Source organism: Hirundo rustica, chromosome 6 (genome assembly GCF_015227805.2).
Source record: "Hirundo rustica isolate bHirRus1 chromosome 6, bHirRus1.pri.v3, whole genome shotgun sequence".
Lineage (NCBI taxonomy): Eukaryota > Metazoa > Chordata > Aves > Passeriformes > Hirundinidae > Hirundo > Hirundo rustica.
In genome coordinates, this window is record NC_053455.1 from 59,063,982 (window position 1) to 59,087,378 (window position 23,397).

The following is a 23,397-nucleotide window of genomic DNA, read 5'->3' on the forward strand; positions in this document are numbered from 1 at the left end:
CCGGGACCGAACACCCCGCGGAGCCCGTGCGCTACCGCGCCATCCCCATCACCGCGGCTGCGGGCGTGCGGGCCGCGGGAGACACCGAAATGGCAGCAGCGGGGCGACCCGCGGAGGCCGCCATGTTGTACGGCGAAGGAGGCCGCCATGTTGTACGGAGCTCGTGGCAGCCATCCCGTACGGCGCCAATGTGTCGTCACGAGCGCGGGGAGGGCGGTTGGATTTGAACCGGGCGGCGGCGACCGGGGAGCGGGAACCGGGAGCAGGGACCCGGAAACCGCGATTCGGGAGCGGGGGGGCCCCGAGCGGGAGGTAAGAGCGGCCGAGGGATCCCCTTGGAGGAGGAGAAGGCGGCGGCCGTTGCCAGGGGCCGGGGCGGGTGCTGCGGGGAAGGAGCGCGGGAGAAGGTGGGGGGAGAAGATCGGCGCTGCCCCGGGAGCGGCCTCGGGATCGGCTGGATGGAAGCAGGGCTGAGGCGGTGCCGCCTGCGGTGGGCGCGGAGCGTGTGGGGGACCCCCCGATAAGGGCGGTGCGGACCGATCCGAGGTAATGGATGTCTGGGGAAGGCGTTAATGGGGTGTAATTAATGATAGAGGTGATTAATGCGCCGTTTGTTATCGGTGAGTGACTGGCGCCCGGGCTGTGTGGGCGCTAATGCGAGAGCGCGGGGACAAAAAGAGACGGGAAAAGGGACTCTATCGGCTCATCCTAGTGGGGAAAAGGCCGAGGAGGGGCGGGATGGGCGGCAGGGATGGACTGAGGTGTTCCGGAGTGATTCCCGTGTTCGCAGAGCCAAACGGGGGGATAAAAAGGGGGAGTTTTCATCGGCACAGTGGCTGAGCTCGCTGCTCGTCCCTCAAGGATTGTAGAGGACTTTCAAGCGGGATTAGAGAAGAACAGTTAAGGAAGGTGATCGGGAAGTGAATTTTAGGTTAATACCCCAAATAGCAGAGCGATCAGGACTTTTATAGCTCCAGGCTTATCTCCTATAGCGATCTCCCCTGTCCCTCCCTTTGTGTGTTCAGTCCGACCGAGAGTGGGTTTAGATGAGGTATTGGAAAGAAATCCTTCCCTGTATTGGGAAAATGAATTCACGATGCCCGAGGTTTATGTCCAAAAAGCAGACAGAGGAGTCCCGTAGCTTTATTCACGAATAAAGGGAGAGGCCATGGGGCATTTTCCATGGGGTGTCTCAAACTGCTGGGGGATTCAGCCTCCTTTTTATCCTAATTTACCTTTCCCCGTTGTCTGAGGTACTTGGGAGATACAAACTTCCTGAACTGCCTGATACAGACCCTCTTCTAATGCGCACCCCCTCTTTTTCTTTGTATATGTGTTCTTTCTCCCCAAGTCCAGGATTTTAGCGGGGCCTTGGGTAAGCAGCAGTTTGTGTCAGTAAATAACATCCTCCTGTTGCTTAACTCACCTGTCAGCCTCTGGCTTAGGCAGACTCATCGTTTGTAAAAACACGTTCCTCTTATTCCTTTCAGGAGGGTTTTAAGAAAATTGAGCCATGCTCTTCTGGTTGTATCTGGAGAAGGAACAGGAAACAATAGGCACAAGCTGAAACACCAGAAATTCAGTTCAGAGCAAGAGGGAAAATGTGTTGTACGTGTCAGAGCAAACATTGTCTCGGATAAGGTTTGATCTCCTTTATCTCCCAGCATTTACCAGAATCTTAACTTTAAATAAAAGGTCAGTTAACCAGTAGTACTGAAATTGTTAGCACAGCTGTTTTCTAGCATGATATACAATAGGAAATATAGGTCTAATGTGAATATAGCAGAACATTGACTTGAGAGGCCTGTCGTCCTTCAGAGCATTTCTGTGACTGGAGAAGGATGGAGAGGAGAAAACACAGCATGAAAAGCTAATAGCCAGTTGTGGGTTTGTGCAGGTTTCCTACTGGGGCTGGTTAATGGTTTTGAATTTTGGCGCTGTATTTTATAGGAAAAGCGCATCCTTCAGCAATGGACAAGATTTACACAGACCCTAACATGGAAAAGTGAGTTGAAACCCTCTAAGAATTTTACTGTGGTATAATATTGCCCTTTAGAGGCAAAACTTTTCGTAATTCACTTCAACATCCCTTGAATTAAATTTGTTTTCCATTGTGGAGAAGACCAGGGAGTTTCTTTGGTGTTTGGTGAGGGCATTTCATAGTGATAGATCCTCAGGAGATGAACTGACCATGGGACTGGGGGGGAGCAATCTGCTGAGTTTTCCAAAGCTTATTCTGGGAACCAGTGCTGAAATGATCAGTCTGTTCCGAGCACGTTGTTTACTTAATTCCACACGTGTAAAAATAGCAGAGAAATAAATTTATTGACCTCCAAGCCGTGGCAGGACCGTTCAGGAAACGTACCTTGGTGCAATTTTGTGCCTTCATACTGACGCCTGGAAATAGAACACAAACTTTTCCAGGCTATATAATGAAAACATGAAAGCAAACCTTTGCTTGGAAGCCTTCAGGCACATAATATGGTGAAAAACAGTGCTCAGAATTAAATCTTGATAAGATCAATTGATAAGATCAGGCAATTAGAATAATCTGGCCAATATTGTCCAACTGGAGGAACAGTGGGTTAAGTAATCTCCCCCATGGGCTCTGCCCTTCTGCCCTACCTTTATTATGCCTATTATTATAAAATGTCCTTGGAGAAGTAACAAGCAAGACTAAGAAAAATTTGAGGAATGTGTCAATAAGTGCCTGTTCACTATGGGAAAGTACTGGAAGTTGCACTGAGGCATTTAACAGTCTACAGAACCACAAATACATGGAGAACACATAAAACCTAGAAACTCTAGGCACCAATACCTGTTTCCCTTTTTCCCCTGCAGTGATAACACGGAGCACATCAGAAGGAAGCGACTCTCCTCCGTGAGTAACTTACAGCATTCCTCAAAATAAAGCTCTGTGAGGGAGGAAAGGGGCTAAGGGAAGCTGAAAGAGGAACTTGCTTGCTCTTGGGAGTTGAAGAAGAGCATTCCAAAAGAGCCTGTTACACTGAGAGGATTTCTCTCCTGCCAAGAAACCAGCTCTTGGAGCTGCAGCTGCACTCTCAGCTATTTTTTTTGTATTTTCTTTCAGATTTTAAAGGCTCCACGAAATCCTCTGGATGATCTGGGAAACGGGAATGAAATGACCCAGGTAAGTCTTATCAAGCTTTTTTTCCTCCCAACCCTCCTCGGCGTTTCGCCGATTAAACCGTGGAAAAAGCGCGGGTGGGTTCAGTGCACCGTTTTTGGTGGTCACATCAATGCACACCACTTCTGCTTGGCTCTGTGTTTCTTGGAGAGCTGTGTCTGTCCTGGGCAGCAACCTGTTGTGTTTTTTGTTGGCAGGACATCCACGCAGAGAGACGCAGGAGGAGCTCGCGCAGGGTCAGCTTCGCCAACACCATCAAGTGAGGGAGCCGCGCACCCGCGTCCCTGCCCCAGCCAGAAAGTGCAGGGAGTAATCCTTCCTCCTGAGGGCATCCTCACTGAGAGATCACAAAAGTCTGCAAGCAGCAGGAAGATTGTTAAATCTGTTGAGCCCTGGGAGCCATGATTCATTTTCTCTTCCCAGCTGAAAAAAAGCCCTGTTCAGCAGATTCATAGGAATTTTTGTTTTCCGTTCAATTTCTGTTTTCCATTCGGTTTCCATTCGTACATTTTAAATGTCATAGTGGTGTTTTCTCCCTGAAAAATACATCTGGGTTCAGTACGTTTCTGCCTTTTGATGTCTCGTTGCAGAACGTGTAGAAAAGATTTAAATTAGTGCTGAATTTTTTTTTTTTTTTTTTAATTTGCTTTTAGAGATGGTTTTGTGTTTTTAAAAACTGGTGGTTTTCTTCTTAGCTGCAGAGTCTTCCAGCGAGATCTTAAGAATAGCACATCAGAGACAGAAAATACAGGTAAAACTCCTTTTTTCTTTTCATGACGGGTTTCCCAGACAAGATTTTAGCTTGAATTTATGAAATCAGAACTTTTCCATTTGAGGAAGGAACAACAGGGTCAGCTCTTTATCCTGGTCTGGCTGAAAGCTCCTTGGTCCCAGAGTTTTTGCCACAAGAAGACACATCAAGAGTGAGAACTTCGGAACACTGTTTTCTGTGCACTTCACTCTTGTCTCAATGTTTCATTGAGTCAGAATTGTGTGGGTTGGGCAGAACCTTTAAGGTACTCAAGTACAAATGTGATCGCGCTTCTCACATTGTAATGTTGTCATTTTCTTATTTTTAGGGTGTTCAGCAGATGAGAAGGATAATACCTTGGCTAATCAGTAAGTACCATGTCTCATAGATATTTGTTATTCTTCAAAGTTTATTACCAAACTTTTTCTTCAGAAAAAGAGGAAGCATTAGTCTGGCCTCAGAGTTCTTGCAGATAGAACACAATGGTGGGATCTGTAAAATTAAAATTACTTGGTGGTAAAATAACAGGTAAGACACTTTGTATGTGAGAAGGAGAATTTCAGAGAACCGTAGATTTGATGAAAAACAAAGAATTAATATTTTCTTGTCATTTAAAAGTTGAAATGCCGCTCTATGTTGAACAGTGGCTTGTGGCATAATAGATAATTTAATGGGAAAAAATAAAAAAAGATTGTGACTCCAATTAGAAAATATTGAAGACAAATAAGCAGCATCTGGTTGGTATCTGCTGCCCAGACCCACGTGAGCTGTGCTATGGAATTCTGTGCAACACAGTTCTGTGCTTAAATTCTTCAATTTAGTTTCTTGATCGAGGCGTCTCTTTGAAACCTTTTAGCAAACTGTTTCTCAAACCCACCTTTTGTAGGAATGAAGACCCTGGGGCTGTTCCATGTGAGATCACTGGTGAGTTTGAAAACGGATTTAATAACTAAATGACTCCGTTTATTTAAAGCTATTGGTTATGCCTGAGAAATTTTAGCACGCCTAGAGCAATCTCCCTGCCTTGGGAGAGCTCTCTTTGGATGGGCTTTGTCCCTCGGAATTGTTTATAGGGATCCTGTTATGGAAGTCTGGGTGGCCCTTTGAGGTGCTGAAGGGAGTGAAAATATTTTTCAGAATATATTTGGGAAAATGAAAGTATTTTTCAGAATACATTTGAGTATATTAATTGTATTTATTTACTCATTGCATTGAGCTTCAGCTCAGTGGATAAAATAATAAACAAGCACCACAAAAACTGGAGTATTCCCTTTCTTTCCACAGGGATGAGCACTTTGCTTCATGCCCCCATCCAGGCCTTGGGGCAGCAGATTGAGGTATGTGAAGGCCAAAATACATTCCAAGAGTTTGTGTAGTAAAGATTAAAAATGTTAACTGCCAAAAGAATAAGCCTTTGTATTCACATAAAATTCTCTTGAAAGTGAATATTCTATATTTTGAAGTGTGTCTTAATTTGATAGGCATTAGACTGCAACATAAATTAACTCTTGCTTCTGAAATTCCTCTGTAACTTCTCAGTAATGAACTAGTTTCTCCATTCTTCTTTGCAAGCCTTCGTGAGCCTCAGTTACTTTTTTTACTAATACAAGTTTTTAAGGCAAGTATAATAATCACAATTATTCACATGGTCACAGTTATATTGTTGCAGAAGTAAGGCCAACGAACCAGTCAGAGAAAGTTTAAATATTTTATTTAACTAGTTACTTTCTAATTCTGCCATTATTCTCTGCCAGATGCAGCAACCAGATCTTACCTTATTTGATCATCTGCTTTATTAGTCACATTTGGAATGTGCACACAACCAGTATTATTGTTTAAATTCAAATAACCACGTGTTCCATGTTTGTGTAGCAGCAATAGGTCTAAAATTAATGTTTTGTAAGGTCCCACATGTTATAGGAGTTGCATTCTGTAATTTGCCAAAATCTTGCACTAACTTTAAGACTGCGTTTTCCTTCCCAGAAATTAAGAATGTGGTTTGTATTATGATTATAAATATGTAATTATTTATAGTTTTCATGTAGAGCTAGTAAGTAATATTTCCTTAGAAAATCATATCCTATCCTAAAACAGTAGGATTCGTATAAACATAAAAACTCCATGGTGTAAGTCAGTCTTGTCTGTGCTTTGTTTAATGTGTGGTTGCTTGTTTTACCTGCATGTGATGAACTCAGGGTTCAATTCCTTCCACTCTGAGTGCAGTGTAGGTCACCAGGGGGTTTTGATATGATCCCTTCCACTTCTCCTGGGTTGATCCAAAATTCCAGGTTCTGATGCACGCCGGGTCTTCTGGTTTGAAAAGACGCACAGGCGAGTCTGGTGCCAATGATTTGCTGGTAACATTGTACCTTTTAAAACTTACAAGATTTAATTTTAATGCTGTTACATTAACTTCAGTAAAGTTTTGAGGCTTTCCTTGCCTTGTTGGTGCGGCATGGGAAAGTTTCAGGCCATCCAGAGAAAGTACCAAAACGCTAAAATGTATCAGCCCCTCATTCTGCTGGGCAGTTCGGCAGATTCAGTTTGCCAACGATGAATTCCTGTTTTACTAGCCTTGGAGGTGGCCTCCCTTCCTTGAGATTATTTGGCAAAACAAATTAGTTATTTTTCAATAACTTATCTTAATCTCTGTCATCTTTGTGGTTTACTATATTCCTTTGTGAATTAGTTACTATATTTTCTATTTCCTGAAGCATTTCTTGATGGTTTTAGTTCTGTTATTTTAAACTTTAATGTGAAGGTACAATTACTCACCTACATGAGTTTACTAATCACTTGCTGGGATTTTCTGCAGCTTCCAGCAGTGGGGCTGCCTGTCCTGATTTGGTTTTTGTTCCCAGACATTCAACTTTTTGCTAGGTATTAGTGCGAGGATACCTTTTCCAGTGACTTCTCTTGCTGTTTCGTCAGCTCATTGATTCCCTGTATTACAGGCAGTACCCCCAGTGCCAGGTGCATCCTTCCTTGCACAGACAGCTCAAATGTTTTGGTTCAAGTGTGAGGTTTCCCAGTGCGGGGGTTGGCACTGAGGTTCTTTCAGGGCTTTTCAGGTGCTCTGACTCTCAGGAGTCCAAACCAAGTATTTTTGCCAGTGCCCCATAACTGCAATCCATAACCATACCTAAGAAAGCTTTTAGTCCTTGGCTCTGGAGTCTGGCAAATGGCTTCTTTTCAGCTGCTTCCCAAGCTTTTTTTTTTTTTTTTTTTTTTTTTTTTTCCTGCAAGATCTCAAAACTAAAATGTATTACTGCTCCTTTCACTTGTTTGTGCCATTTTCTTTGACACCCTGTATCCAGATTGTTCTAAGACTTACACTAGCATCGAGTCACTTACTTTCAGTCTTGATTGCTGGCAGAATACTTTCCAATTTAATGTGCTGTCAAGAGTGTGTGCAGATTAGCTACCACTGTATGAGTATCAGGAACTCTGCATTAATGGCCCTTAGATCTTGTACAAATCTATTTAATGATGATATTGACGTGTTATATTCTGATTCATATTCTTTCAGTATTCTAAAAATTTTTTATGAGTCTCTCCAGCCTCTCCTTGCCTCAGACTTTATAGGATCTTAGCTTTGCTTTACCAGTCTGGCTTCAGGTTTGGGAGTAATCCTGACCCCTTTGGTCATCCAGGCATCTCAGTTGACCAGACCAGCAGGGTTACAGCATTCTCTGCCTCCTCTGGGATTTCATCCAACTCTTCTGATTCCCGTAACATAAAAATCTTTGCCGTGATGGCTTTTGATTCTGGTGTTCCAATTTTTACTTCCTCATCCTAGAGAGTTACTTGAACATCCAGTTTTCCCAATGAATCTCTCCCCAACAAGGGGATTGAGCATTCAGGAGTATGTAAATTGGAGTTTCCTCCAGAGTTTTACTAATTTAAATAGTAATCCCTGTGGAAAAGGCGTGTCCTCTTTCCTCCCTGTTGCACCCGCAACACTTACAGGTTCTGAGCTAAGTTTTCCTCAGTACTGAGTAAGTTGTTTCTGTATCAATTAAAAAATTTACCTCTTCATTCCCAGCAATAATGTAACCAGGGCTCAGCTGAGGAGGATTCCCCTGGTTCTTTTAGGGGGTTTTCATTTTCACTTAAGGTCTTGGGCTTGATGACCTGAAGAGCTTGATGTAGGTTCTTTGTTTGATTTGCCTGGCCTGGGAACACTCCCTTTTCCAATGTCTCCTTTCTTTACAAATTGCCAAATACATTTCAGCTATCGACTATCTCAACACGAAGTGCCAGATACATTTCAGACACTAATTATCACAATACAAATTGCCAGATATACTTCAGCCCCTAATTAATACAAATTACTGAAGTATACTTTAATCACCAATTATTATAATAATTAACCAATTATTTCTGAGGGAGGAGGGTCCTGCATCCTAATTATGGTTTCAAACACTTTAGCACCTCTGTCTGGGTTTTCCCTTTAAACTCCTGCCTCCTTATTCCGTGACATTAAATCCACTATTAAAAACAAGGTTACTGGACCATAATTCCCAACCACCTGCTGGAGGGGAACCATCAGAACTTCCCTGGCATCTCCTCCAACATCTCCTTGCTGCCTTCCAGGGCGTCCTGCAATTGGACCAAAATCCTCCTGTCCCCTCAAGCGTTCTTTCTGTCCCAGCCCGCTTTTCCAAGACTCACTCATGTGTCTAACCACATTCCCTGGTGCTTCATGATTCACTCCCTTTATCCTTTGCCACAGAACAACCATCAGCTCTAAATCATCCTCCTCTTCCTCTTGCCTGCACTTTAAGCAGCCCTGTCCCATGCTGCACGCAAAACAACACCTCTTTCAACCCTTTGCCTTTTTTTTCCTTTTCAAGTGTACAAGGAATTTCACCCCACTTACTTTCCATTCCACAAAGCAACATTAATTGCAGTATATATTATGCTGCAAGGTTCCATCCTTAGGCCACTTCTCTTGATCCTCCAGCGTGTCAAGTGGCCACCACTGATTACAAACTTTTATAAGTCTTCCAGTTCTCCTTCTTCCACAATGGGCACTGAGCAGTTCCGTAGGCCGGTAGTTTTTGGAGAACATGATAACTCACCGGGTGTAGACAATTTGTCATCTGGTAACAAATATATTCGTTATATTTGATAAAATATAAGATATCTCATTACAATTTCCCCCCACAGCTATTAAGTGCTTTTTGTTAAAGAGACTAAAATCTCCCTTATCAAGGTGGTGAAAAAGTCTTTTGAAACATCCAGCGTGATGCTGCTGCTTTGGAGCAGGTGGGCAGTTAAACTGGTGGAAATAAAAGGTGGAAATCATGTTGGAGAGAAATAGAAAAGACGGATCCATGAGCCTCAGTAATTGGTCTGTGCTTGCTAAGGTGTCGCTAGATGTGAAGTGTAAGATGAGACACATTGTTTCATTAACAGCCATTTAAATACGATATATTTGCATAATTTAGTCGTTGTCCTTTCCTCAGATATGTCACTGCTTATCAAGGAGGCCTGAAATTAACAGGATTTTTTTTAAAAAAAAAGGACTTATAGACCTAAAACCTTAGGACTTTACATTAGTCAACATTAGCTGACTTCTGTTTTAAACAGAATAAACCACTGATCATCTGTTTTACCTGCCAGTCACCGAATCCTCCTTTTCTTTTTTTGTTTTTCAGTGGCGTGACGTGGACCACGCCGCTCCGAGGACGGACAGGCAGGACACCACCCTGCTCTTCTCGGAGGAGAACGAGATGGAGATGACAGCCAGTCACACAGCCGTGATCTCACGGAACCTCAGAGCCCAGCAGCCTGACACAACCGAGAAAATTGACTTCACCTCCTTCCTGGCTAAGCTGAACTCCAGCCAGGGGAAGGCAGAAACCAGCAAGGAACTGAGTTTGCTCTCTGACCCCACAAACCATCCGGGCCCGTCTTCGGAACAGAAGGAAGAAGCCACTGCTGTGAAAAAAATCGATTTCAATGAATTTCTGCTGAGGCTGAAGTCAAACAATCCTGCTGAGAGACCCGACGAGGACGATGTTTTCTGTGTCCCTTCCCAAGGCCTGGGAGACGTGACACGACTCTCCGGGGAATTTGGTTATTCCCACGGGCCGCTGGACGCCTGCAATGTGACAAGAGTGTATCCAGGCCGAGAAGGTGGGATGGAGATGACAAAATGTGAGGCAGCTGACGTTAAAATCCCGTTCCCTGGCGTCAGTGAGGTTCCACCAGAGCAGTGGGAACGCGCGGATGTCACCGAGGCGTTTGCAGACGAGGGCATGGACGTGACAACCAGTCACACTGCAAAAGTGTCCTTCGCCCTCTCTGCTGCTGGGAGCCAGAGCCTCAGCTTCCCAATGGATTTCCCACCCACAGAGTTAGATAATTCTGTGTTCAGGAGAGCGTCTAACCCCGACATCAGTGTTCAGCAGGACCCTCAGCTTTGTGCAGACAGAAAAACAGCAAATGCTGAAGGCAGAAGAGCGACCCCAGTGCTGCGAGCCGGGAAACAGGAGGCCGGAGCGTTGTCTGCCATCCAGGGATCTGTTTCGTCTGAGACCATCTTCCGAGAGGACAGAACTGTTGTGTTTTCCAAGTGTGACGACATGGAGATGACCGGGGATTACACTGACCTCATCTCTAAGGCCAGCACCACGGGAAAGAGCAGCTCATGCCATAAAACCTGTGAAAAGCCAGTGGGCACCAACCCTCCGCTCGCAGGGAGCAGATCCCTGGCGTGCGGCGACATCCCAAAGAGCGTGGCACCTGGAGATAATCCTGCTGCTGGGCCCTGTAGGATCAGTGCGGTGGAACTGCCTTCAGCCTCAGCTGGATGCGTGGGAAACCTGTCCCAGGCTCGTGGTCCTGCTGCAGCCAGCGCTGGGTTTGGCTCATGCGTGCATTCGGTGCCTGGCAGTGTTCCGAAGAGCAGGTTTGATCCCTCTGCAAACCCCCAGCTTGTTTTTTCAGGTGAGAAGACAGTAATATTCTCAGGAGAAGACATGGACTTGGCTAAAACCTATGTTAAGGATGGTGGGGAGAACGCTGATAATGAACACCCCAGTGCAGCGTTCACCTCTGTCACCTGCAAACCTCATTTCCTGGGTAACACATCCACGTCTTCCAATGCAACTGAGCAGGAAGAAATGGAAATAACAAGGTGCCACACTGTTTTCTTTGATGGTCAAAGGAGTGGGATAACGGCAGAACCGAAGCAAATGCCCTGTAAAATCATTCCAAGAAAGAACCAGAACAAAAATGTCACCGAGGGTGACATATCTGCATATTCTGTAGATATGGACAAGGAAAATATTGAAGTGAGGAGTATTGATGGGAGTATTAAAGAGAGCCAGGCCATGGAAAGGAATGCTCAAGATATTTGGATGATAACAGGTGATAAGAGGCTTGGAAAAACCAACTTCCAGGCAAGTGGTCTGAGTGCCAGGAGCATGTGTGAGCACAGAGGTGACCCCGAGAACGTTGTCACTAACACCAGTGCATCCCTGTCTTTGCAAAGCCAAGAAGCCGTACCACAGCCTCCGGAAAAAACCCTTCCAAGCCTCTCAGATTTCTGCACAAATGACACAACGGGTGTGTTTTTAGGTGATCAAAGCATGGACATAACCAAAGCTCATCCTGCTGCCTTTGAGGTTGCTCCTATTAACCCTGAACAAGGATCCAGTAATTATAATCAAAACACTGCGCTATCCAAGCAGCTGGAAAACCAGCCCTTCCCGTTTTCCGGTCGTCGTGGCGTGGACATCGTGAGTCAAACTGCAGCCATGGAACAGGGGGACTTGAGAATGAACACCAGTAAGCAAATGGTCACTGCTCTGGCTCCAAGTGGTTCATTTACTTTCCCAGCTAGCAGTCCTGCTCCCTCTGGAATGAGAGGAAATGAACAGTTTGGAATGGTAATAGGAATAAACGCAGGCGGCCAAAACTCAGAGAGGCAGGAGGAGCCCCAGCCTGTGAGGGCAGTAAGCAGGATATTGCCAGCCCAAGGAGACGCTGACAGACATTTTTCCATGGGTAAAATAGCTTCTTCGGGGGAGGATTTAAAACCTCTTCCCTCAGCTCATGGGCTGCTCCAGAGGGGTGCGGAAGAGCCAGTGTGTGCCAGCACCTCTGAGGCACCCAAGGGAAGTTCCCAGTTGTCTTTCTTTGGAGAAAAGTCCGTTGTGTTTCCCCACGGTGAAACCATGGACATGACTGGCAGGTGTGTGGTGATGGTTCCAGATCACAGCGTCAACGTGGTTTTGTCAGAGAACAAAGCAGCACCTGGACGCTTCGACCGAAGCGGGAACGAGACAACGCCCTTAGGAAAAGGGGCCACGACGACAGCGCCGGCAGAGCTGGGTGGGAGGGAGGCTGCAGGTGGCAGATCCATCAGTTTTGCTCCGGCTGAGGACATGGAGATCACCGCAACTCACGCAGCGCAGCACAGACTGCCCGTCCCGGCCATTCCTGCTGACAGAACCATCGTGTTTGCCCAGGGCCAGGAGGACATGGACATCACTGCATCCCACACCGTCGCTGTCAGTAAGAACATCTGCGGGTTTGAGGCCCAGCAGCCGCCACAGCACGTGCACGGTGGGTCGGGGCCCCGCAGCGCTGAGATGGATTCCTCACGATACGCCACAAAACCCAAGGATAAGCCCAGCATTCCCTCTTCTGCTTCGGCAGACTCGGCATTTCCTAGTGAGAAAGGAGCTACCCAGGTCCCCAGTGGCACAATGCCACATTCCGTTTGTTCTGTCTCCCTTGGAGAAAGAACCGTGGATGTGGGGACACCACAGGATCACGGCCTTCCCACAGAGAATTCTGTCCCTGCAAGCAGGGAGCAGGATCTCACACCACCAGAAAAACTGCAACCCAAGGGAGTATCTTTGGAGTTCCCAAGTAAGGGCACTGTGGATCACGGCAGAGAAAGTGGCGGTTTGGGATCCTGTGTTGCCCTTCCCAGGCAGGGATCAGATCCTTGGCAGGGTCATCCAGATGCCCCTGGTACTCAGAGAAACCAGCTGGTGGAAGAGGATTCATCTCGGTGTGGAGATTCAGATTTGGGCTTGGCCGGAGCAAACCTCGTTCCAGCTGCTGACAAGGAATCCAAGCAAAATGAGGAACTGTCAGCTGAAGGGGAGGCACCTCCAAAAGAATTTGAAAAGGACTCTGAACAAACCAGGCAGCCTTTGGTCAGTGACAGTTCAGGGGATCAGGCAGATCCCACTCTCCTACCAGCAGCTTCAGGTGTTTTAGGTGTTTGTTCAAAACTGATGGGTTTGACAAGGAAATCTGTTTCTGTTTCCAAAACTGCTTCTTCTGACCAGTTGCCCAGTTCTTCAGCTCAGCCAGAGGATTCCCTGAGGCTGGGAAAAAACACTGCCAGTGAAGAAAATAACGTCTTTGGTACCAAAAAGCAGGAGAACACGGGTCGGGAATCTGCAGCTGATCCCACAGGAATGGTGCCTAAGGATAAATATCCAGGAATAAATATCCCTCTGGGTATATTCCAGCCTAAGTTACCAAACAAGAGAAATCCCGTTTGCAGCACACAGCACGTAAGTACGAAATCAGACAGAGCAGAAGCCCCAGTTCCAGCAAACGCCAGTGAAACCCCAGGTAAGAAGTCCAGCAGGCAGAACTTCAGTCCTTTTCAGTTCATAGCAGAGGAATTTCTCCCTGTGTGCCTGGAGGAGATGGATTCCAATGAATCTGTCAGCTCTGAGCTCGTGGAAAAGGCTTGGACTGATGAAAATAAAAAACAAATCCCCCCCTGTGAAAAGGGTCCATGTGAAGAGACAAAAACTTGCAACATGAAAAGAGGTTTAGGACAAACTGAGGGGGATCTTCAAAGCCCGAAGAAGGCCAAGAAGGATCAACATGTGGATGCTGGGACCTCTCAAGGCTTGGAGGTGAGTTTGGTCCCTCACTGTAAGAATACAGGAACACCACCAGGGCTTGAGTTTTGGGGGTGTAAGTGGGTCTGTTAGTAGGTATTCTTGTTTTTCACAATCCCCAGTTTGCTGTCGTTTTCCTGCGTCATTCCCTGCGGTTTTCATTGTTTTGCCAAGTTAGGAGGATCAGGCTGGTGTGTGCAACCAAAACAGGCAGCATGGGGGATTTGCCAATTTTAAACCATTCTCTGCGTAGTATCCCTTTAATCCTTTCAAGGAGCAGCCACAATAAACCACTGATCCAGTTAGTTTGTTTTATGTAACTATATATTTATTTTTTTTTTAATATATTAATGTCTGGTGACTTTTGATGTGTTGCCTCAGGAGCAAGCAGAGGCTGATGAAGCTGGAGAACCTCCAAATCTCTCAGCTAAAAGCCCTGAGTGTCCTCACGCCAGCACCAGCAGCTCCCTGGATTCTGTGAAGGCTGACATAGAGTCAACAAGTAAGAGACCATTTGTGACAGGAGTCCCAAACCTTGTGTTCTTTGCCCTGTAGGAATGTCATTAACCCCACCAACGCCTCCCCCTTCCTGTTTTGTTTTCCCAGCCCAGCGCAGCAGTCAGGTGGAGTCCCAGCTTCTCACGGACAGCATTTGTGAAGAAAATTTGTGGGAGGTAAGGACAGGGCTGGAAGACAGCAACTTCCTGTCCTGATAGGCCTGTGTTTATACACCAGGGAGCATTCTGTCTTGAGAAATGGGCTTACCTGTATGTTTTTCCTCAAATGTACAGAAATTCCAGAATGGTGCTATCACAGTCGGGGAGTTTTTTACCCTTCTTCAAGTCCATGTTGTGATTCAGAAGCCCCGGCACAGCCAGCTTCCAGCCAGCGTGAGTGGAACAATATAACTGACCTTAAATGATACTCCTTTGTTGGTTTGGGTTTAAATTTTTGGCAACTCAAATGTAATTTTAAATTTTTGTCTACTTAAACGAAAACCAGAACACATTTCTGTGTCCTCATCAGATGCCATACATTCAGGATTACTGTTCTTGGATAAATACGCTAATTCTTGCTTTTTAAATTTGCTTTAAGGACAATGAATTTGAAAGAATTAGGAGCTCAGTCTGATCTTTATCTTCTCACTGTGTCCCTCAGCCACCACTGCCTGCAGCTACTCTGAGCTCCTCCTGCCTGTTCTACTCTCTCCTTTAGAAATGCTTCACCATGATATTGCTACTCTTTTATTTCCTCACCTGAAGAAAGGAACAGAAGTCTGACTTCTAAATCCCTTCCATTTTTATTTAAAATGCTCTCACAGCTTAGCTACAGTTTACTTTACATATTTATTCATACTGAGTTGTCTCTAAGGCTTAATAATGCTGCTGTAGATTAGGGACTGATAAAAAACAGACACCACCCCCACAAAAGCCCCTGAAAACTTTCTTTGAAGGAGTGGGAGTAATTAATGTCAGTTATTTATGATCTTTCCTACACAGGCAGCTTGCTGAAATACCCCCCTCATATTTATTTGAGGAATAAAGCTCCACAAGGCTTCCCTGAGGTTCGGGAGTTTTGATTCTAAATGAAGCGTAACTTTGCATGAAGCGTTGTTTTACTGGGGAGCGCTCTCGTTATCCGCATAACAGATACGTGTTTCCAAGTCTTCACCCAGAAGGGAGACCTCTTTCAGTGAATTTTAATTTCATTGTTTTGAGCTCTAATGGTGAGGCACATATCCCAAAAGGAAGCCTGTGCTCTGGTGGTGCGAGGGAACACAAGGCGTGGAAGCAGAACTGAAGTTACTGAAATTGCTTTCCTACTGAAAGCATGCTTGGAAGTTACTGAAATTTCTCAAAAATATGGATTTTTTTTTTCTTCTTTTTCTTCCTGCTTTTCCCTGTGTTTTTCCTCAGTGTGCAGTCAGTGCACCTCCCACTGCAGAAGATCTCATCTACAGCCAGTACGTTCACCGGCCCAAGCTGAGGATTTACGAGGAGGATTGCCAGGATCTGTCTCAGAAAATAGCGGAGTGAGTGGCTTTCCAGTCACACAGTTTATCAGCAATTCCATTTTTGTTCAGCTCTGGGTGCATGGAAGTGGCCTGAGGAAAGTTAGTACATTACATACAGGAAAAGTAAAAATATAAACAGTAGTTTATTACAGATTTAGAAATGAACTGTATAAATGTCAACGTGCTGCTTTATGGGGTCAGTGCAATCACAACAAGACTCTCAACTTTTTCCCAATATTTCAGGTTAAAACCACACGTGACTGTCCTGGATCAGCCCCTGGTGAACGTGATCAGGAGTTTGTGGGAAGTCATGAGAACCTGCACTGATGAGGAGGTAATGCTGCATGGAGAGAATGTTTGTATGTCACGAAAAAGCGAGGTTAATTTGTTTATTCGCGTCAAATAAGAACCAGAATGGTCACAAAATAACAGCAGGTGAAACAAGGCAAAATATTTTCTCAGTGGAAAACTGCTGAGAACTTCCAGCATGTCAGGAGAATGCAAGGAAACGTGTCCTTTGAAATATGTTAAAGGAGAAAGAAATGACCCACAGTTACTGCATAGAAAACCCAGAAAATTTGTAAAAGGATCCCACAAGAACTGAGAAGGTGGATCGAGAGGTTTTGTTTTCTGTGGTTCTAATGCCAAGAATAAAGATCTATTCCTTGAAAATGAAGAGTCTAAATTGATCAGAGACACAGTATTTTTCATAATTCATCGTTAGTTTGGCACAGGATATCGCTGAGGTTGGGTGCTGAGCTAGAGTCAGGAAGGATCATCTTTCCAATCACTTTCCCTTCTGTATTTCCCGTTCTTGGCAGCTGAGTAAGTTTGGAGCAGAGCTGAACAAGATGAAATCCTGTTTCACCAAGGAAGCCAAAATCCTGTCTCACAATGAGAAGGAGACATTGTACAGGAAGCTGCTGCAGAGTGCTGAGGTAAGGAGCCACAGGGTTGCAGGCATTTACCTTTAAAAAATCACTTCTACCACATTTCTTGTCTTTAAATGCGTAGGAGCTAAATTACTTTAAGTGGGTCCTCTCATGGAAGTTTCTTTCTTATAAATACATTTCCCTTTTATTGATATGCAGATATAACACTGGGACAGTGACCTTCTTGCATTTACACTGTAGGAACCTTCTGCCTTAGAGTTTCGGTGGTTAACAGAGTGAAAAATGGGAGTATCAAAGGAAACACCACCCAAAAAATTAGCTCTTTACACTGTAGCAATACCAGTGTTAGTAAGTAGGTAAGTAGTAGCAAGTATCTAGGAAGAAATTCTTTCCTGGGGCCCTGGCACAGGCTTGCCCAGAGCGGCTGTGGCTGCCCCTGAATCCCTGGAAGTGTGCAAGGCCAGGTTGGATGGGGCTTGGAGCACTCTAGGATAGTGGAAGGTGCTCCTGCCCATGGCAGGGGATTGGGATTGGAATTGGATGATCTTTAAAATCCTTTCCAAGCCAAACCGTTCAGGAGTTCTCTGATAAGTAACAAGGAAGTGCGCAAGTAATGCATTGTGACAGGGATCAAAGATGTGGATATATTAAAGCTCTAGATTCAGGAAGCATTTAGTAATTTCTTATTATTGGCTACTCCCCCATGGTTTGTGAATTGCTTCTTCCCTCTAATGACAGGTTTCACTAGCTGCTTTAATTAATTAGCGAGCAAAGAGCCCCATGGTGATCCCAGAAGAAAATTCAGCTTTGAAAATAACATCACTGACTCAAGTACAATTTTCCCATCTTAGGAGCAATATAGAAAGCTCCAATCAAGAATAGAAAAGGTGGATGACAGGATGAAGGAGGCAGAGAGCTCCGTGGCTGCTCTGGAATCAGGTGTGTGTTTCCAAAGAGGTGCCCAATACGCTGCTTTCTCTTTTTTTTTCTGCAGAGCTGCTGTTTAAAAGGTCTGTTCAGGACTCTGTGGCTGTTCAATACAAGCTGCAGTCAGAACTTGGCATTGCTGTGTAATGGTGCTGATGTAGTTTCAATTCTTCAATTCTGCCTCGAGCAGAAATCAAATTGCACGGCTCTAAAACAGTGCAATAAAATGAGTTTTGCTTATTATTATCACTTTTTTGGGGTTTTGGTAGATACTTTTCCATGGCTTTGTGGTGGTGTGGGTTTTTTTTGTTGGGATTGTGGTGTTTTTGGTTGTTTTTTTTTTTGTTAACTTTGAGATTTCTAGAGCCCACAAACAGATAAAAGTAACTCTTAAGTATCAAATCTGGGAGTTCTGCACAGACCCTGACACTTGTTTCCCACAGATTCTTTTTGGGATGAAGAGGAAGCTGGCTGTAGTGCTGGAACGGCAGGAGGGCAGAACTTACAGGAAGGTAATGGAACCAGCTGAATGCACTTTTTGTCTGGTGTTTTAGAACCTGGAGAGGGTGATACTCAACCCCCACCCTGGTGCATTAACTCGGAGAGGGATGTAGCTGTCTTTCCTGCATTGCACACAGCTAATTACATGGGTGTTAAAGAATGAAAAGGACTGGGTTTTCCCTGGAAAAGGGGAATTTAGAACTTGCTACCTGAAGAGCGTGTGCTGGTTGTCATATTCAGCCCCTTATTGTCCAATAATTATGACCTTTAACTCCATAAGTACGGTGAGTGCACAGCAAATTAGGGCTCCCTGTGCTGCTCTCTTCTCTCATTTTTTTTCCCTTTTCTCTCCTTTTTTTCTGTTTGCTTTAGAATTGCAAAGCATCACAGCCCAAGAAGAGGAACTTCTGAGGTAAGATGTCAAAGGGGGTTTAAGAACCAGGTGCCCACTCAGATTTTAGAGGGCTGGTGTGTTTTTAACCACTGTGCCACATCCCCATGAGATTGGTTTGTCCTTGCAGAGAGCTGTCAGAGATGGAGGCTGAGGATGAGCTTGATTTGGCTGAGATGGAGAAGCTCAAGAAGACTGAAACGGCCTGCCTGGAAATCCTGAAGAAATACGAGTAAGGAAAACACCTCCAGGTTTTTTTGGTTTTTTTAACAGCTGTTTCTGGGGTCTCATATTTGTACATGAATGTGTTTGGGTTTGGCTTCCCTTGTTATTTGATGTGGGAAATCTTGGAATGGCCATCTCCTTGCAGCCTAAGGTAGGCAGTAAAGCCTTGGAGAACATCCATGTGTGAGGCAGTTATTCCACTGGCGGCTTTGCAGTGGTGCTCTGTGTTCAGGGCTGCTACATCCAGCTCTCCTTCAATCACCAAATCGACATTTATATAAAATTTATAGTAATATGCTTGCATTCCCAACAGATTCTTACACTCTGTTGGAATGAAAGGCTCTGTTTGGCTTTGGAAAACTTCATTGCTGTACAATGTGGGAAGAGCTGCAAGTGCATTTAATACTCTGGGGTTTGTCCCTCAGGAAGTTGTTTGGGCTGGTTGGTTGAAACTTGGGGTGATGGTGGGTGTTTTTTTTCCCCTTTTCAGCTTCACTGAGTGGGAGTTGATGGAGTGGAGTGAGCAGCAAGCTGTCTTTAATTTTCTTTATGATTCTGTGACGCTCACAGTTGTGTTTGGCCCCCCAGTAGGTGAGTCACAAAGTTTGCATTTTATGAGTTTGCAGTGTTAGAGAACAGAAACCTAAAATGTCCGTATTTGTAAAGATCTGCTGAAAGGAAGTAGGAAACAGAAAATATACTACAGTGTGCAAGCTGAGAGAAGTGGCTTTGAATATGTTTGTCATATGAAAATTCAGAAGTGTGTGTAATGCATGGCCATTTCTGAAGATGAAAAGCAGTAACTCCAGAACTAAGCATGGAAATAACTAAGGGGTTTTAACTTTCTTTGTCAGATGGTGAATTTTTCGCTGCACGTCCTTCCAGAAGCATCACTAGCCTGGACTTTGAATCTTTCCTGGATGGTGAGATTTTTGGGAATAGCATGAAACTAGCAGCCCTGCTAATCTGTTGTTGGGAAGGCTATTAAATGTGTGCTTGATCTTCTAATGCTTTATGAGATGGCCTTTCAGAGATTTCTGGTTTTCTTTTGTGTTGCAGAGGAGCAAGCTCCACCCTCCTCATGTTTAGTCCAAAGACTCATTTTCCAGTTTATTGAGAGTCGGGGAAGCTGGCAGGACAAATGTCCCACACTGCACTACTTGCCCCAGGTAACGTTCCAGGGAAACTTAGAAGACTCTGGGAAAAAAAAACAAAACCAGTTATTATTTTCTGCAACAGAGAGAATAGAGCTGAGCTGAGAACCGAAGCACCTTAATGAAAGCTTCAGGAATGCAAACCAAAATCTCCTTCAGGAGTACTGAAGTTTATTTTAAAAACTTTTTTTTTTTTTTTGCTTGGAAAAAAAAAATAATTTTTGAGCTGAAGGCCATCCTGCCTCCTAAAGAATGTAGGATTAAATTGCCAAGCCAAACTTTTGTGTTCCTGCGTGGCTGCTGGCAAAGCTGAAAGGACAAATTCAAAACAAAAAAATGTACGTTTGTTACACTCGTATAATTTCATTTTTCCCTCCAAACTGAGGTAGTAGTTAAACCACGTTTATTTTTTGTACTTTCTAGGATGAGCTGTGTGTTCAAGCATCACGTGGTCACCCCGAGTGCTGATGTTGCTTTTCTGATTTCCCTCCCCCAGGCTCTCTTGGACATCTCCTTGGTGGTGAACCGCTGCAAAATCTTGGGAGAGGAGCTGGAATTTCTGCAGAGGTGGGGTGCAAAATTCCATCTCCTGGAGACAGATATCAAAGACACAGAGTGAGTAAATTCAGATAATCGTGGTGGGATTGTTGGGGTGTCCTGTGCAGGACTTTGATGATCCTTGTGCGGGTCCCTTCTGACTCGGGAAGTTCCGTGATTCCGTAAGATGGAATTCACAGTAGCCTTAAGAGGGAGTTTCTAGATAATCAGAAGCAAAACACTGAAATAGTTTCAATTTGGTTTTCTTAAAAGTGAGGTTTTATGCAGTTATTTTTAAGAACAATTTAGTTCATTTTCATACAATTGCACCCTAGTGTCCCAGTGCATGGGAACTGGGCTGTTCATGAATTAGTTGATTTTATGACTGTCAGACAGCCTCTCCTTCCTTGCTGTTTTCCTGCTGGACTTGCCTTTCTTAAATATTTACACCAAATTGTGGCAATGCAAAGGAAACAGAGCCAAGAGTTTTACCTGTAGCTTAGGGCTTTGTTTCCTTTAATCTTGTGTTTGCCTCAGGCAGGCAGAATCAGTCATGGAAGGAGGGATGCACTGAAAGTGAAGTTTACTTCCTTTACTTTCCATTTTCCCTTGATAATTCCCAACTTTGTGGCGTGTCCCAGTGGTACAACACAAACACAATTTCACCTCATCCTTCCATTATTGGTGCATATCTTTAATGGAGAAGTGCACAATTATTAACTTGCTCTGCCCACCCTTGTGCTGTTCCAGAGGTTATTCTAATTTTGTAGCTCCCTTTGCAAGAGTGCCGAAAACCCCATGGAACCGGAGGCAAATCGGTCCCACTTAAAGCATTAGAAAACTGTAACTGCCTGGGAATGTTCTATGTTAGCTAGAAAACATGTTTGTAGTCTCTGTTCTCCCATAATTTCTGGACGGTTCTGTGAATTATGTGTGCATTAACTTTTTCTGTGGGGGAAATTAGGGCATTCTGAAGTGTTGATAAAATGTGAAAGGCCATTTGTATCTTATTCCTGAAGTTCCTCTGGGTCTGTGCTGGAGCTCTTTAAAAGTTACTCTGCATCGGTGACATCCCTTATTTCTGCTCCTGGCACTAATTCCAAGGTGGAATCATCCCATTTGACTGTTCTGCATGGATCTTTGTGCTTATTTCCACAGGGTGAAGCTTCTGTTCTCCTCTTCGGTGGCTTTTGCAAAGTTTGAGCTGACTCTGGCTGTGTCTCATGATTACCCATCTGCTGTGCTTCCCTTCAGGGTCCAAACCCACATTGGGAATATCGGGTGAGCTGACAAAGCACCTTACTCCATTCCCAAGTGGGGATGCGGGATGGAACACTCGGGAGCCTCTCCAACACGTGTGATAACTTTCTCTTCCCCAGGGAGAAGGAAGTTGCTGCTGTTCTCTCCAAGGTTCCAGCTGGCCACCACTATCTGCAGAGAACAGTCATCTCGATCCATCAGAATCTGCTCCAGGATCCCAGATGATCCGCTGGATCCATAGGCAGGACCGAAACAGTCAAAATGGGCGGTCTGTGGGTTTAGTCTTGTGAGAATTCCAGCTGTGTCTCCCCGAAATGGGAACGCTGTTACCCACTCAGCTCTAGTATTCCTGCCCATTTAGTATCCTCGTGGCTTAGACCAAGTGGGCCACAAGTTTTACAAAAGCGGGGGTGTCTAAAGAGGAGAAGAAGGAGAATCCTAGATCCCTTGTAAATTCGAGGTGCCTTTTTCCTTCTGTGAGTCACTGGTGGTCATTCCTGGCAGAGGTAGTCACGATTGGATAGTCATTCCAAGCATGGATATCCTTCTGCCATTAATTTTGTCATTTACAGAGCTCTTGGGCAAAGCAGTGATGAGGGTTCTCTAAATTATTACAACTGGGATTTACTGCTGCTGTCATTGTTTCACTACCACGTACAGTTTAACAGATCCCACCACGTTTATCCATTGCCTGGCACCCCTCCCAGGACAGACACCGTATCCCTGCGTCCGATTAATTAACCTGTAGCAATTAACCCCAGTCACCAAAGTCAGAAATATTTTTGGAATTAAGGCTAAAAAATCCCTGCGTTTGCCCGCAGACTTTGGGATGCAGCAGCCTCAAAGGCGTCTCTGGTTGAAGTTAGTTCTGACATTCATTGTCTTAGTCCAGCACTGTCTCTGGGTGCTGGGGCACTCTCCCAGTTTGGAACGCCGAGGAATTTTAGTGAAGAGACTGAACTCCTCAAAGCTGGGAGTATCGGTAGCTCTAGCTTGGTTTTGTGTATAATTTTGTGCATTATGTGGGTCTTGCTGTTGGAACCGATCTCGCCCCGTGTTGCTTGAGCCAAGGCACCAACCCTGGCTGAGCTCCCAGTTCTGCAGCTGCGAATCTTCGTACCCTGTAAAATATGTTGAATTTAAAAATGTTTTCCTGTATTTTAGTGTTTATATATATTTTGTCTTTTTACAAAGTTTGCGTCTATTTGGAAAGTGGAAGTTTAATAAAGATTGGATTTATCACTCTTCCTGCTTCAAACGGGCTGCTCTGTTTAACCTGGTGATTGAAAATTCAACACTAAATTAAATTCAAAACATTGAAATAATTATGTTAAATACTCGGGAAGACTTTTCATAATATGATATTTTTTTCCTTGCCTTTTCTAGTGCTAGTTTTCTATATCCCGGCTTGTACTTGTATATTGTATTTTAATTAGGAAGATAGCAGCCAAATCATTCTCAACTTAGGTACTGGACCTGGAATTTTGAATTTCTCCAGGAGCATTATCACCTCCTTTTTTTGTCTTTTTTGTCTAGTTTTCTTTTCTTTCAGCGGATTTACACCCTAAAGCGTCAATAACTATAAAGACCCAAGTGAGGCTTTGGTGGAGTTTATTCTATTGCTCTGAATATTGAATCATAGTAGCAGGTGAAGCCACGCATTTGTGGTAGGAAAAGGAGCTTGGGCAGAAATGATTCCACTGTCCAGC

General features: G+C 44.6%; 1 protein-coding gene across 2 annotated transcripts; it reads left to right on the forward strand.

Annotated features, from left to right (window-relative positions):
- Positions 1–147: 147 nt before the first annotated feature.
- On the forward strand, positions 148–22,942 carry KNL1 (kinetochore scaffold 1). 2 transcript variants are annotated; one of them, XM_040066276.2, is made up of 27 exons: positions 148–305; positions 368–379; positions 1,940–2,005; positions 2,842–2,881; positions 3,092–3,151; positions 3,346–3,407; positions 3,844–3,899; positions 4,228–4,267; positions 4,786–4,823; positions 5,184–5,236; positions 9,563–13,801; positions 14,168–14,288; positions 14,393–14,460; positions 14,578–14,676; positions 15,703–15,818; positions 16,044–16,134; positions 16,622–16,738; positions 17,545–17,632; positions 18,064–18,132; positions 18,494–18,533; positions 18,643–18,744; positions 19,228–19,328; positions 19,592–19,660; positions 19,797–19,906; positions 20,388–20,506; positions 21,587–21,709; positions 21,808–22,942. In XM_040066276.2, the coding sequence occupies exons 1-27, from the start codon at positions 148–150 to the stop codon at positions 21,911–21,913; spliced, it is 6,363 nt and encodes a 2,120-aa protein (XP_039922210.1). In that variant the 3' UTR covers positions 21,914–22,942. The 2 variants fall into 2 exon arrangements, with proteins under 2 accessions (XP_039922210.1, XP_039922209.1); XM_040066275.2 differs by lacking the exons at positions 148–305; positions 368–379 and adding an exon at positions 420–546 and having other exon boundaries at positions 1,951–2,005; positions 21,808–22,901.
- The last annotated feature ends 455 nt before the right edge of the window (positions 22,943–23,397 follow it).

Coding starts and splice junctions, on each gene's coding strand:
- KNL1 (XM_040066276.2), top strand. CDS start 148: ATGTTGTACGGAGCTCGTGGCAGCCATCCCGTACGGCGCCAATGTGTC. Junction 3,900..4,227: donor ATCAGAGACAGAAAATACAG/GTAAAACTCCTT, acceptor TCTTATTTTTAG/GGTGTTCAGCAGATGAGAAG. Junction 13,802..14,167: donor GGACCTCTCAAGGCTTGGAG/GTGAGTTTGGTC, acceptor GTGTTGCCTCAG/GAGCAAGCAGAGGCTGATGA.